The following is a 13218-nucleotide window of genomic DNA, read 5'->3' as shown; positions in this document are numbered from 1 at the left end:
GCAAATAAAGACTGCAATTACCGCTGAGTCCAAAGGCCGACTCTGGAGGTGGCGCTGCGTCTCGGCGGGAGTGGTGGGTGGGTGGGATTTAAGGAATGGATCTGAACACTGACGGGCCCGGGAACTCTAAGAAGCCCAATAAAAGCTAACAGGGAAAGAGGGACCAAGCAAGTATTCCCAAACCCAGCTGCCTGAAATGAGCTGTTGATTCATTCCCTCCTTCTCCCAAAGCTCTTCAGCTCCTTCACCCTGGAGCTCTTCACTTCTCTCCGTCCTCCCCCCCCGCCCCCCACCTCCGGAGACCCGACTACCTCCAAACTACTGTAGACCGGAGCTTTCCACTATACCTCCCGATTCACCCCAGGCCAGGGGGGCAGGTGAGGCCATAACCCCGGGAACTTTTCAGGCCATCGCAGGTCTCAACTCTGCACACCGTTCTCTTTCATAGAGTTATCCCTCCTAAAGTGGGGGAAACTAGGGCCAAAGATTTGGGAGAAGATCCTGGGACCTTACAGGGACTCTGAGGGAAGCTGAGGAGAGAGAGACCTGACTAGGGTGAAGCGGCTCCGGAGGGAACTGGGGTATTGAATATATATCCCATAATATCATCACTAGAGCCAGTCTAGGAGGGGAAGACTCTAGAGAGTTCTCTCTCCCTCCTTCCTTCCCTTAGTCGTCCCCCCCCACCCCGCCCCCGCCTTGCCTGGTCTTGCTTGCCTCCCTGTTTCCATGACAACTCCAAGGGAGCCCAAACTGGGGGCTTGAATGCCGGGGTGAGAGGAGGAGAGACCTAGTGGGGGTACGTCTGAAGCGCTCCCCCTCCCTTGCCTCGGTCCCTTTAAGCTCCCCCCCTCCCTGCTGTCCCTCCGCCCCCCGCTGCTGTCTTCATCTCTCCATCTCTGCGCTGCTGCCGGCTGCGCAATCCGCGCACCCAGACTCCGGGGCCAGCCGGGGACCCCGACTCCGGCTGCAGGGACCCTGTTCCAGCGAGACCGCAGGCATGTCATCCGAAAAGTCAGGTAAAAAATAACAACAAAACCTCCCTCCCTCTCCACCGTCTCCTGACTCTCCCCCATCCTTACCTCCCAGCCCCCTCCCTTACCCTTCGCAATTGGATGGTTCTGTTTTCTTCCCTTTCTATCCATCTCTCAACCCACCCCCCCCATCCCTCTCCTCTCTCTATAAGCCTCTCTTCTCTTCCTTTCCTCCTTCCAGTCTCAGCCTCGGCCCTTTGCCAACAACAGGGGCAGGGGGCAGGTTGAGAGGGTGAGGGAAGTGCAATGGTAGGGTAGGTTCAGCCAGGTACTGCAAGGATAGCATCACTGGGAGTGACAGATAGACATGACATTGGCTTGCATGGAGACATACCATGGGGAAATATGGAGCCAGGATCAGATGGGGGTTGTCAGGGGAGTAAAATCCAGAGGACCCTTCTTTATCAGCCCTAAAAGAGGTACTGAGATTCCCAGAGAGGCTAGGGCACCCCCTCCCCACTGAAGGAACCGCAGAGTGGAACATGTCATCCTACATATGTTTATACAACTGTTGAACTGAGCACATGTTAACACAGTGTTGCCTGTGTACACATGTGCATACACAGGACTAGCTCAGACAGGCAAGTCCAAAGGCAGCCAAAAACCAAGGGGATAGGAGATTGGGTCTGCAGGTGAAAGCTGTGTGCACCTTGCTGAAGAAGGGAGAGGAGCAAAGGAGAGTTGTGACCTCAAAACTAGATTGAAAGGAAGAAGGGGGGGCAGATGGCCTAGATACAACCCTCTCCTGCCCCAAGAATGAGAGATGATTTCTCACCCATTTCCTCTGTGTGTCTCTCACTGTCTTTCTCCATCCCTGACCCTCTGTGTCACCCCCTACCCTTCCTTATTTCATTTCTGTCTGTCTTTTCTCCCCATACCCTCTCCTCTGCTCACCGCCTCCAGGCCTTCCTGACTCAGTCCCTCACACCTCTCCACCACCCTACAATGCCCCCCAGCCCCCGGCCGAACCCCCTGCCCCGCCCCCACAGGCAGCCCCCTCCTCGCACCATCACCACCACCACCACTACCACCAGTCCGGCACCGCTACCCTCCCGCGCTTAGGCGCAGGCGGCCTGGCTTCTTCCGCGGCCACCGCTCAGCGCGGTCCCTCATCCTCGGCCACACTGCCGCGGCCCCCGCACCATGCCCCGCCTGGCCCGGCCGCCGGGGCGCCCCCGCCCGGCTGCGCTACCTTGCCCCGCATGCCACCCGACCCTTACCTGCAGGAGACTCGCTTCGAAGGCCCACTGCCCCCGCCGCCGCCTGCCGCCGCAGCCCCGCCGCCGCCGGCGCCCTCTCATACTGCCCAGGCCCCAGGATTCGTGGTGCCCACGCATACGGGGGCGGTAGGCACGCTACCACTGGGGGGCTACGTAGCCCCCGGCTACCCCTTACAGCTGCAGCCTTGCACTGCCTACGTGCCGGTCTACCCGGTGGGCACGGTGAGTACGGAGCAGACAGGGGCCTGGGAGGAGGAGGGTGGGGGCACAACGGAACAGGACCTGGAATTGGGAACACACTGGGGTCTGGTGGGATAGAGAAACAGGGCCAGGGGACCAGGCAGTGTTCCTGGGCCAAAGCCTAGAGAGAGGAGGGCCTAACAAAAGACTTGGGAATGGAGGGGTGGGGGGTTCTGGTGGTCAGTTGGGGTCAGAGATCAGGGCCTGGGAAAGGGAACTTAGCCTAGATGTCCCGAGGTTTGAAAGAAGGAAACAGTCTGGAGGAAGGGGGAGACATGAAACCTAGGAACCAAGGAGGAGGAGGGAGAAGAAACCTGGGACTGAGTGAGTAGGAGAGGCCGGGTAGGTATCTGCAGAGAAGAGAGGTCTGAAGTGAGGCCAGGGCAGTGCTGGTGGGGCCATACCTTGGGGGAGGGAGTGTGGAGATCCCCAAGAATATAGGGTTAGTGACAGCAATGAAGGGAGGAGAGGGACCTAGTTGGAATTTATGGGTGTCCTGGAAGGGTGGTGGATGATCAGCTTCTTTGAGAAGCAAGGCGCAAGATTTATGCTTTTAAAAATCTCTCTGCCATATGCGGAATGGTGGTGGGCTTGGAGAGTTTCAGAGTGACATCCTCTCCCCCCAACCTTCCTTCCACAGCCCTATGCAGGCGGGACCCCAGGGGGAACGGGAGTAACCTCCACGCTCCCCCCGCCGCCCCAAGGCCCAGGGCTGGCCCTGCTGGAGCCAAGGCGCCCGCCGCACGACTACATGCCCATCGCGGTGCTGACCACCATCTGCTGCTTCTGGCCTACGGGCATCATCGCCATCTTCAAGGCAGTGCAGGTGGGGAGGGGGGAAGGGGCGGCATATGGGGAGGAGGGCTCGCTCGATTTTTCTTATTCCCAGGGAGTGCTGGGCGTCCTGGGGAGCATCTTAGAGGGAGGCTGAGGCCTGCGGGTGAGGCAGCAGTTCTCTGGTCTGCTTTCTCCCACCCCTGCCCCCTGCCCCGCAGGTGCGCACAGCCTTGGCCCGTGGAGACATGGTGTCGGCCGAAATCGCTTCACGTGAGGCCCGGAACTTCTCCTTCATCTCCCTGGCAGTGGGCATCGCAGCCATGGTGCTCTGTACCATCCTCACCGTAGTCATCATCATTGCCGCTCAGCACCACGAGAACTACTGGGATCCGTAAGGACCCCCCTGGCCCGGCCCCACCCTGCGCCCCTTGACCTCCCAAGTGCATTCTGCAATCACGCCCTGGATCCAATGGGCGCCTTGCACACCCGCATCTGGGGCCACCGAACTTCGATAAATCCTACACTCGGCCTCCATGGAACCTCTCGCCTTGCGAGCACGATCCGAATCCAGTTCCTCAGGAACGCCGAAAAAGTCCGCACCCCCAGGGACGCCGCTTCCCGGGATCCCTGCCAAACGCCAGGCCCTCAGTCGCTCCAGGCCCCCACCCTCTCTAAATGCAGCACCCCCAGTCGAGCTCCGTGGGTCTCTGCTCCCCAGCCTGGAGACTGGTCCCTAAAGCCACACCTCCTCTGTAGGCTCCGCCCCGGCTCTGACAAAACCCCGCCTCCAGGTCGGCAGGCTCCGCCTTCTTTTCTTCCCCGCGGGGTGATTCAGTCCGGTGATTGGGTTTGTGGCGCCAAGCCTCGCCCCGAGGCCGACAGATTTCTCCCCTTCCCCCGGCGCGGGGGCCGAGCCCCAGGGTAGCCACGCCCCCGCGCTCACTCCCGTTTTTGCTAGTACAGTTTCGTCTGTCCTCCCCCAGGGTCTCCGCCTATTTTCTCGCTAATCCCAGAACCTCTATCTACTTTTGTGCTTTTTGGAATGAGATTTGGAAGGTTCCCAGTTTAGTACCCTTCACCGTGGGATGAAGATTACGTTCCCGTTCTCTGTAAATATTCCCACCTATCCCAATCCCTGGGCAGCCGGGCAGAAGGGAACCCAGGGTACAGACCTCCCAATGTCGGGAGGGAGCCGGCCCGCTCCCCACGCCCTTTGGCAGTCCCCACCTTGTTCTGATCTGTGTGTGAGTGTGTGTGAATTTCTGAAAGACAATATTAAAGAGACTACGTGGATTTATCACCCGCAATTCCAAAGTCTGCAGCCTTGCAAAGACCCTGCTCTTCTGGTTCCCTCTTTCATCTCCCCTCATCACCCCTTGCAGGGGAAAAAAAAAAAAACTGACAGAGACAAAAGTGGGAGGAGACAGATTCCCAGGACACCAGAAAGAGAGACACAAATTCAGGGGGTAGGGAGGGGTAGGCCTGGGAATCCTACTGGGGAAGACCTTGCAGTCCCTTCTCAGTGGGGATTTCTTTCCCCAGCACACCTTTTCCACTCCCTACCAGACTGGGTTTAGGGCTTTGGAGAGGGAGGATTTACAAGGAGATCTAGGGTTCTATCCCCGGAATTCCAGGAAGTTAGGAGGAAAGAGGAGGGCAGACCATTCTGAAGAAGTCGGTCAGGGATAGGGTGGCAAGGGCAGGGAAAAGATGCCAACTGCCCACACCTGTTCATGCCTGCGGGCAGAGGGTGGCAGACAACTTGGATTAGAGCCCTACCCGATGTGTTGTTCCAGTACTGCATAGAGAACACAAAGGGGGTAGAGAGCTGTGGGAAGCTGTCTCAGTCCATTCTGGCTGCTATAACAAAAATACCTTCAACTGAGTGGCTTATAAAGAACAGAAATTTTTTTCTCACAGTTCTGCAGGCTGGAAGTCTGAGATCAGGGTGCCAGCATGGTCAGGTGAGAGCCCTCTTCTGGGTTGCAGACTTCTCATTGTGTCCTCACATGGTGGAAGGGGCTAGGGAACTCTGTGGGGGTCTCTTTTATAAGAATATTAATCCTATTCATGAGGGCTCTACTCTCGTGACCTAAGCATCTCTCAAAGACCCCACCTCCTAATAACACCAAATTGCGTTAGGATTTCAACATATGGATTTGGGGGGGAACACAAACCTTCAGACTACAGCTGAGCCCCAAGGAGGAGGTCAATAGCCTCTCAAGTCCACCTGGGGTAGTTGCCCTTGCCTACCCTGAGGTCAACAAGGAGGCCTTTGGGGGGAGGGTCAGCGTGTCACAGCAGTGGACTTGGTATCCTCAGTTTTGTACACCTGCAGGACAGGGTCCTATCCTGAATTTTTGCATTCATACAACATGCAGACACCATGCAGGATGCCCGTGAGAAATCTTCCAAGACAGCAGATGTAAACACTGAAACTCATGGAGTTTATAATCTAGAAGGAAAGCCATGCACTGAGATAGGAGACATGAGATGGGCTATGGAAATCAAGGGTTCTTCTGACAGTTCAGGTTTAATGTGCCTTCCTCACCAGACTTCTTGAAAAAAGAACTCAGATTTGCAGCTTCCACTTCCTCACCACCTACTCATTTTTTTCCCCTTTAAATAGGGAGTATTGTTGTCAGAGATGTGTCTGTGTCTTCCTTTCATACCCACTGTTTCTTAACCCTTTGAAATATGTTTCCATTCCCTATTCTGCTGAAACTGCTCTCTCAAATAGTACCCATGACCAGAAGTTACCAGGAGCCAAAATCAAAGGCATTTTCAGAGTACTCTGCCTCTCTGAACACTCCCATGTTTATCCCTTGACCCTGGATTCCCCACTCCCCCAGGTTCAGGGACATATTATCTCCCCTGGCCCACCTCCACATACACCTCCAATCATCCCTTCTCCCCACCTCTTCCCCTTGTTTTTTCTCCTCCCTTCCCGTATGTGTTTATCTCTGGATTTTTTCCTTCTCTGAGACTTTCCCTTGAAAATCTCATCCACTCCAAACTCAGATATCATTTTTAACCAAATGCTTCTCTGCTATAGACTGAATGTTTATGTTCCCCCCAAATTCATATGTTGAAACCTAATCCCCAGTGTGATGGTGGGGCCTTTGGGAAGTGATTAGGTCATGAGGGTGGACCCTCATGAATGGGATTAGTGCCTTTATAAAAGAAACCCCAGAGAGCTTCCTTGCCTCTTCCACCATGTGAGGACATAGCTAGAAGACGGCCATCTATAAACCAGAGGGCACTCTCACCAGACATTGAATCTGCCGGCGCTTTGATCATGGACTTCCCAGCCTCCAGAACTGTAAGAAATAAATATCTGTTGTTTATATGCCACCCAGTTTATGATATTCTGTTGCAGCAGCCCAAGTTGACTAAGACATTCTCCAACCAATACGTTTATATGCAGACATCCTTCTGGTGCCTGTGGAACACGGCCACATGGAACCTGCTGCTGGTCCTCTCAACTCAGCATGTTCCAAACCAAACTGATGACATGCCACCAAAAACCTGCTTCCCTATCTCTGTTAATGGCAACATTTTCCCAGCACCTCTATTTGAAAACTTGATGCCTCTTCCCTCTCCCTCCTGCCTTTACTTTTGGTGCGCTGTCAAACCAAGTCAGTTCTACCATCACAATATCTTTTGAATATGTAACTTTTCTCCAGCCCTTGCCAGAAAAAATGACCAATTTAGGATTATTGCAACAGCTCCACTAACAGGTCTCCCTCCTTCCTACCTCTCTCTCTACTCCAAGTCTCCCTTGACACTACTGTCAGGTTATCCTCACTAAACACACTTCATATAACTCCACTACTCAAAAGCCCTTCCAGATTCCCTATTGCTTACTCAATTATTTACAAAATTTTAATCTGGCCTTCAACCCCTTCCACAATTTAAAATCATCCGGCTTTCTCTCTTCAACCTAATCTCCAACCAAACTGAATTACTCATCATTCCCACCTCCTGTCTTTGCCCAGCTGTTCTCAAATCTTAGACTTTTTCTCCAATCTTTGCCTATTATGAACCAAATGGTCTGCTGCTTGTCAGGTGTTTCAGGCCACATCTAAGCTTTTGCTCACAGTGTTCTTTCCTCCTTCACATCTGCTTCTCCACTTGGCCAAAATTTATCTATCCTTCAAGGCCCAGATCAATTCATCCCCTCACTCCAGCAAAAAGGAATCTCTCTCTCCTACAGGTTGGATTAAAGCAGTGGGTTTCTAAACAGACCTCCAGGCATTGCTTGGAGCAATGATTCTTATCCCTGGCTATACATTAGAGTCATCTGGGAGCATTTAAAACTCCCAAAGTTCAGATCGAATCCTAGACCAATTAAATCACAATCTCTGGGGGTGAGACTCAGGCACCAATATTTTTTAAGACATCCCCAAGTGGTTCCAAAGGGCAGCCAAGGTTAAGAATTACAGGTTTAGGGCCAGCCTGTGGCTTAGCGGTTAAGTGCACATGCTCTGCTACTGGCGGCCCGGGTTCGGATCCTGGGCACGCACCGACGCACCGCTTCTCCGGCCATGCTGAGGCCGCGTCCCACATACAGCAACTAGAAGGATGTGCAACTATGACATACAGCTATCCACTGGGGCTTTGGGGGGACAAAAAAAGGAGGAGGATTGGCAATAGATGTTAGCTCAGAGCCGGTCTTCCTCAGCAAAAAAGAGGAGGATTAGCACGGATGTTAGCTCAGGGCTGATCTTCCTCACAAAAAAAAAAAAAAAAGAATTACAGGCTTAGAGGCACTTTAGGGACCACCAAGGGGGAGGGGAGAGGCCAAAAATTGTGGCTTCAACCAGAGCAACTTTCTTTAGGAGGAAGGTATCTGGATCTAAAACCCACTCCTTGTTCACATTATCTGCATTTTTTTCCCATCTCTTCCCACCTGAGATCTTAATGTACTCACCTTACCTTGTGAGCTACTTGAAGGCAGGAGCCAAAGCTGGCTTATCTCTGGTTTTCAGATCTTCATCAGATAAAACCTCTTCTACCAGTCCTTGAACTCAGTTGAATCGAAAGGAATTAGGCAGAGGAAGAAGTGAATGAAAATGACTTCTCCCAGATCTCTTCACCCAGACTCCTCCCTCAGGAGGCATATTCCAATTCAGTTCTCTTCCCATCTTACCTCAGCTCCCCCCAAACATGGTGCCCTTAGCTCTTGTACCTCTATTTACAGGAACTCCATCCTTCAGGAGAGGCTCTGCTCCTCTAACATCTTCTTGGGAGCTCTGATTCCCCCATGATTCAATTCTGGGTCATAACTCCCCCTCACTCATTGGAGATTCAGTACCTAGCTTACTATCACCTCTGTCATTTCATTATTTTTGGTGGCTTCAATATCTGTATAGATAACCATCCAGCACCCTGCTCCATTCCTTGCCTTACTCACCTCTGATGATGTTTTCCCCCCTCCCCAGCCACTCTCTCTGCGTATCCTATCTTCACCTTGGTTACCACCAATAACGGCAGCCCCTCCAAAACCTCTTCAGTCTTTTCATGTCACCCCCTCCTCCACCTAGTATCCACATTCCAAAAATTCTTCAGCCTCACCTGGACCTTCCATCCATTGACTCTGTCATTCTTCACTGCTATTTGATCCCCTCAATTTTTCACTTCCCTCATTACCCAATGTAGATCCCAAGTTCAACACTATAATTGTCTCTCAGCGCTGTATTCTTGGTCCCTCTCCCTCTGTCACATTTTATCCCTGGTTAAATCCACACATGCACCCAACAGCTGAATGTGTCTATGGAAAAACACACAGTCATAATAACTGGTTTCGCTTTCTGTGGGCCCTCAGCATGGCCTGCAAGCTCACATTTCCCCATTTGGTTCACATTCCCCAAATCTGAGACCACAATTTCACAAAATGACAACCTTTCTTCCTATTTCAGTGAGAAAATAGAAACTCCCTCATGGTCCCACCCCCAAATCTATGAGGCCACTTGCATCTCTATCATATTCAGTGTCTTCCCCTTGTTACTGCAGAGAAGCTGACCTGCTCCCAGCCCCCATCCCATCTGTGCACTGGGATCCCATCCCTTCTCCCCTGCTCAAAAATGTGACTCTTGAAATTATTCCCTCTGTCTCCCACATAATCAATTTCCCACTCTTTACTGAAACATTCCCATCATCATATAAACATGCTATAATAATATAGCTCATCTTTGAGAAGAAGAAGAAAAAATCTCATTTGCTACTCACCTATGTAGTGAAAACACCACATTCAGAATAGTGGTTACCCCATGGCAGGAGGGGAAATCTGATGGGAAAGGGACACACAGGGAACTTCAACAATGGCAGAAAATTTTTATTTCTTTTTTTTTTTTCTGTGAGGAAGATCAGCCCTGAGCTAACATCCATGCCAATCCTCCTCTTTTTGCTGAGGAAGACTGGCCCTGAGCTAACATCTATTGCTAATCCTCCTCTTTTTTTTTCCCCCCTTTTCTCCCCAAAGCCCCAGTAGATAGTTGTACGTCATAGTTGCACATCCTTCTAGTTGCTGTATGTGGGACGCCACCTCAGCATGGCCAGAGAAGTGGTGCATCGGTGCGCGCCAGGGATCCGAACCCGGGCCCCCAGTAGCGGAGCACACGCACTTAACTGGTAAGCCACGGGGCCGACCCCCAAAATTTTATTTCTTAAGCTGCATGATGGTCATTTAATTACTTTGTAATATATATGTGCCAGGATTGAGAAACCCTGGTCTAGACCCATTAGCAACATTTGACACAGTTGATCACTCCCTCCTCCTTGAAATGCTTTCTTCACTTCAAATACTCTTTCTGGATCCAACTAAAGAAAGAATTCCCTAGATCCTTATCTGCTGCTCCTTCTCAGTCTTCATTGACAGCTCCTACCCTCTTCCACACTCCTAAATATTAAAGGGCCTCCTAAATATCTTGGCCCTCTCCTCTACTGTAATCCAAGCTCCCACGCTACCCTTGTCCCTTGGCTAGCCCCTCAATTGGATTTTCTCCTTTCGGAAAACCAGACCATGCAGAAACCAGAGTGATATTTTAAATTACCAGATGATATCACTCACCTTGCTCAAACCCTCTGATGGCTCCCAATCACACTTAAAACAAAACCCTTACCTTGGCCCGTGAAGCCTCTCTGGCCTTGTTCCTTCCCACCTCTCTGACTTCATCCTCTCCCACTCTTTCTCTTGCTTACTCTGCTCCACCCCCTCTGGCCCCCTTACTGTTCTTCCAGCTGTAATGAATTTGGCATAAAAATCCAATTCCTTCCTGCCTCAGGGCCTTTGCACTCCTGCTTTTCTCTTCCTGGACACTCTTCCTTCAGATATCTGCATGCCTACTCCCTTACATCATTTATGTCTTTGCACAAATATCACCTCCACAAGGAGGCTTGCCCTCATCACTAGATTAAAAACAGCACCACACATGCCGGGGGCATTTTCTATCCATTTCCTTACCCTGCTTCTTTGTGTTCATAGCACTTGTTACTGTCTGACATTATACTTTTTTCCTTTTTGATGCACTTATTTATTTATCTAATACCACCTTGTACAAAATTGACATTATATTTTATTGATTGATTTTTATTGCTTATTTTTCTTTACTCGAATATGAGCTACAAGAGATCCAGGGCTTTTTTCAACTGCCTTTTTCCCAGAACCTAGCACAGTGCTTGGCACAGAGGAGACTCTCAATATAGATTTGTCGAATGACTGAATAAGTAACTGGTGTGGGGAGAAAACGAGGAAACCTACATGAGACGCTTAGCACAATGCCTGGTATTGTGGTCATAAGGCATGGTTAGGGCTCAGTGAACAGTAGCTCTTATCATTAAATATTTCACTGTGGAAAAGGCTGCCTTTCACTGTCTCATCCTGCCTCAAAACCCTGCCTACAAGGGAAGCACAAGGAAAATGCTTTGGGAGCAAAGAGGAGGGAGGAACAATTTTGACATAAATCCCAGCAGAACTAAAAACCACAGAAACCACCAAAGTTAAACAGAAGGGGAAATTTATTTAGCCTTTGGAAAGCTAGAATTTTTGTCTCCCATACTGATGGCAAATGGCAGAGAGTAAGTGCAGCATATGGTTCCATGTGGTGAGTACGGAATGCAGGAGAATGTGAGAATGTAAAAACTTTCAACCAGCTTGATGCCTAGTGACAGGGCAGCACAAATGGGTATTGGAATACTCTGGAAAAGTGGAGATTGACAAGCCAGAGATGAATAATACTGGGTGTAAAGTGGCTTTCCTTTCCTTATCTCTCCTGCCTTGTGCTGCTTCCTCCACTTGCAATAAATCCCTGCAATCTCTGCATATCAAAATTATGGCCACTCTCTAAGGCTCAACCCTCTGGACTCCTTTTCAGATCACTCCCAGTTGGTAATAACGTCCCTGCCACTTATCACTTTTGCCCTTGCTTCTGGAGCTTTTGTGAACTATGACTCTTTACCCTTATTAGACAACTAGTGGGGATTGCTATATTTATCTCCATGTTTCATTGTGAATTCTGAGTACTCAGAATAAATACTTATTGAATGAAAAAGAAGAGAATCTTGGGGGGCCGGCGTCCCATATAGAGTGGAGGAAGATGGGCACGGATGTCAGCCCAGGGCCAGTCTTCCTCAGCAAAAAGAGGATTGGCAGATGTTAGCACAGGGCTGATCTCCTCACAATAAATAAATAAATAAATAAATAAATAAATAGAAGAGAAGAGAAGAGAAGAGAATCTTATTTCACTCATTTAGAGGGCAAGTATCATATGCTCTGTGTGTGTGGAGACAACACAGAACAAGCATCAGCTCACAAATTACCTCAGACCAGCTCCCAAACCTCTCCTTGGGTTCTGCCATCAGGTTAGATCTTTTTTTTTTTTTTTTAAAGATTTTATTTATTTATTTTTTCCCTCCAAAGCCCCAGTAGATCGTTGTATGTCATAGCTGCACATCCTTCTAGTTCCCGTATGTGGGACGCGGCCCCAGCATGGCCGGAGAAGCGGTGCGTCCGTGCACGCCCGGGATCCAAACCCGGGCCGCCAGCAGCGGAGCCCGCGCACTTAACCGCCAAGCCACGGGGCCGGCCCCAGGTTAGATCTTTAATGAAAGGAAAACAATGCCCTCATGGGATGGGGCAAGGAGAGTAGCAAAATATGGCCAGATATTCTGAGATCCCATGTTCTCTAGCCAGGTCTGGGGATATAATCCTTCTGGCTTGTTTCCCTCCTTCTTCCTGATTCCTTGGTGACTATCCCCAGAGAAATGAGACTCAAGGGGTCGGAAACTGAGAGAGACCAAGCAGTGTGAGTCGGTCAACATTCACATGGTAACACTTTGGGGGAGAGCCTATGCTCTTTCCCACTTCTGAGTCTTCACATCTTGGCCCCTTCCTAGTCCCGTGTTTCTCAAGCTGAGACCTGAGGGAATCTACAGATCCATGAATGTCTTCTCTATGGACTTCTGAGTCCTCTTATAAAACTTTGTGTTTTCATTTTGATGGGTCATCTTTTAAAAAATAAAAATATTTTCATTCTGGATGATTTGGGTTACTTTTTTTAGGGGTTTCGATGCCTATGTTTGTATTTGTTTCTACAGTCACAATGGTGACAAGGGATCACCTAAAGAGGAAGTTGATCATTTAATTAAGCTTCTCAGTATGGGGTCTATTGGTGTGTTGTCTGAGATTCAGTTCTAACTTATTCTTTCTTTCTTTCTTTATTTTTTTGAGAAAGATCAGCCGTAAGCTAACATCCACGCCAATCCTCCTCTTTTTGCTGAGGAAGACTGGCCCTGGGCTAACATCTGTGGCCATCTTCCTCCACTTTATATGGGACACCGCCACAGCATGGCCTGACAAGCGGTGCATCGGTGCGCGCCCGGGATCCGAACCCAGGTTGCCAGCAGCAGAGCACACGCACTTAACCGCAAAGCCACAGGGCCGGCCC

At 50.4% G+C, this 13218-nt stretch overlaps 1 protein-coding gene across 1 annotated transcript; it reads left to right on the top strand.

Moving 5' to 3' along the window:
* The first annotated feature begins 985 nt into the window (after window positions 1–985).
* Window positions 986–4570, top strand: PRRT1 (proline rich transmembrane protein 1). Its single transcript, XM_004424321.3, has 4 exons — window positions 986–1019; window positions 1938–2476; window positions 3135–3320; window positions 3490–4570. Exons 1-4 carry the CDS (start codon window positions 1001–1003, stop codon window positions 3664–3666), a joined length of 921 nt encoding a protein of 306 aa, XP_004424378.1. The 5' UTR covers window positions 986–1000; the 3' UTR covers window positions 3667–4570.
* The last annotated feature ends 8648 nt before the right edge of the window (window positions 4571–13218 follow it).

The sequence above is a fragment of the Ceratotherium simum genome, chromosome 13 (genome assembly GCF_057802395.1).
Source record: "Ceratotherium simum simum isolate JZ-2026a chromosome 13, ASM5780239v1, whole genome shotgun sequence".
Classification (NCBI taxonomy): Eukaryota; Metazoa; Chordata; class Mammalia; order Perissodactyla; family Rhinocerotidae; genus Ceratotherium; species Ceratotherium simum.
Note: the sequence above shows the minus strand (reverse complement) of the source record. Positions and strands in the feature narration are given on the sequence as shown.

Bases quoted from the DNA above. Each gene is read 5' to 3' on its own strand.
- PRRT1 (XM_004424321.3), top strand. The intron at 2,477-3,134 runs GTGAGTACGGAG...TTCCTTCCACAG, and splicing joins CGGTCTACCCGGTGGGCACG to CCCTATGCAGGCGGGACCCC. The intron at 3,321-3,489 runs GTGGGGAGGGGG...CCTGCCCCGCAG, and splicing joins CCATCTTCAAGGCAGTGCAG to GTGCGCACAGCCTTGGCCCG.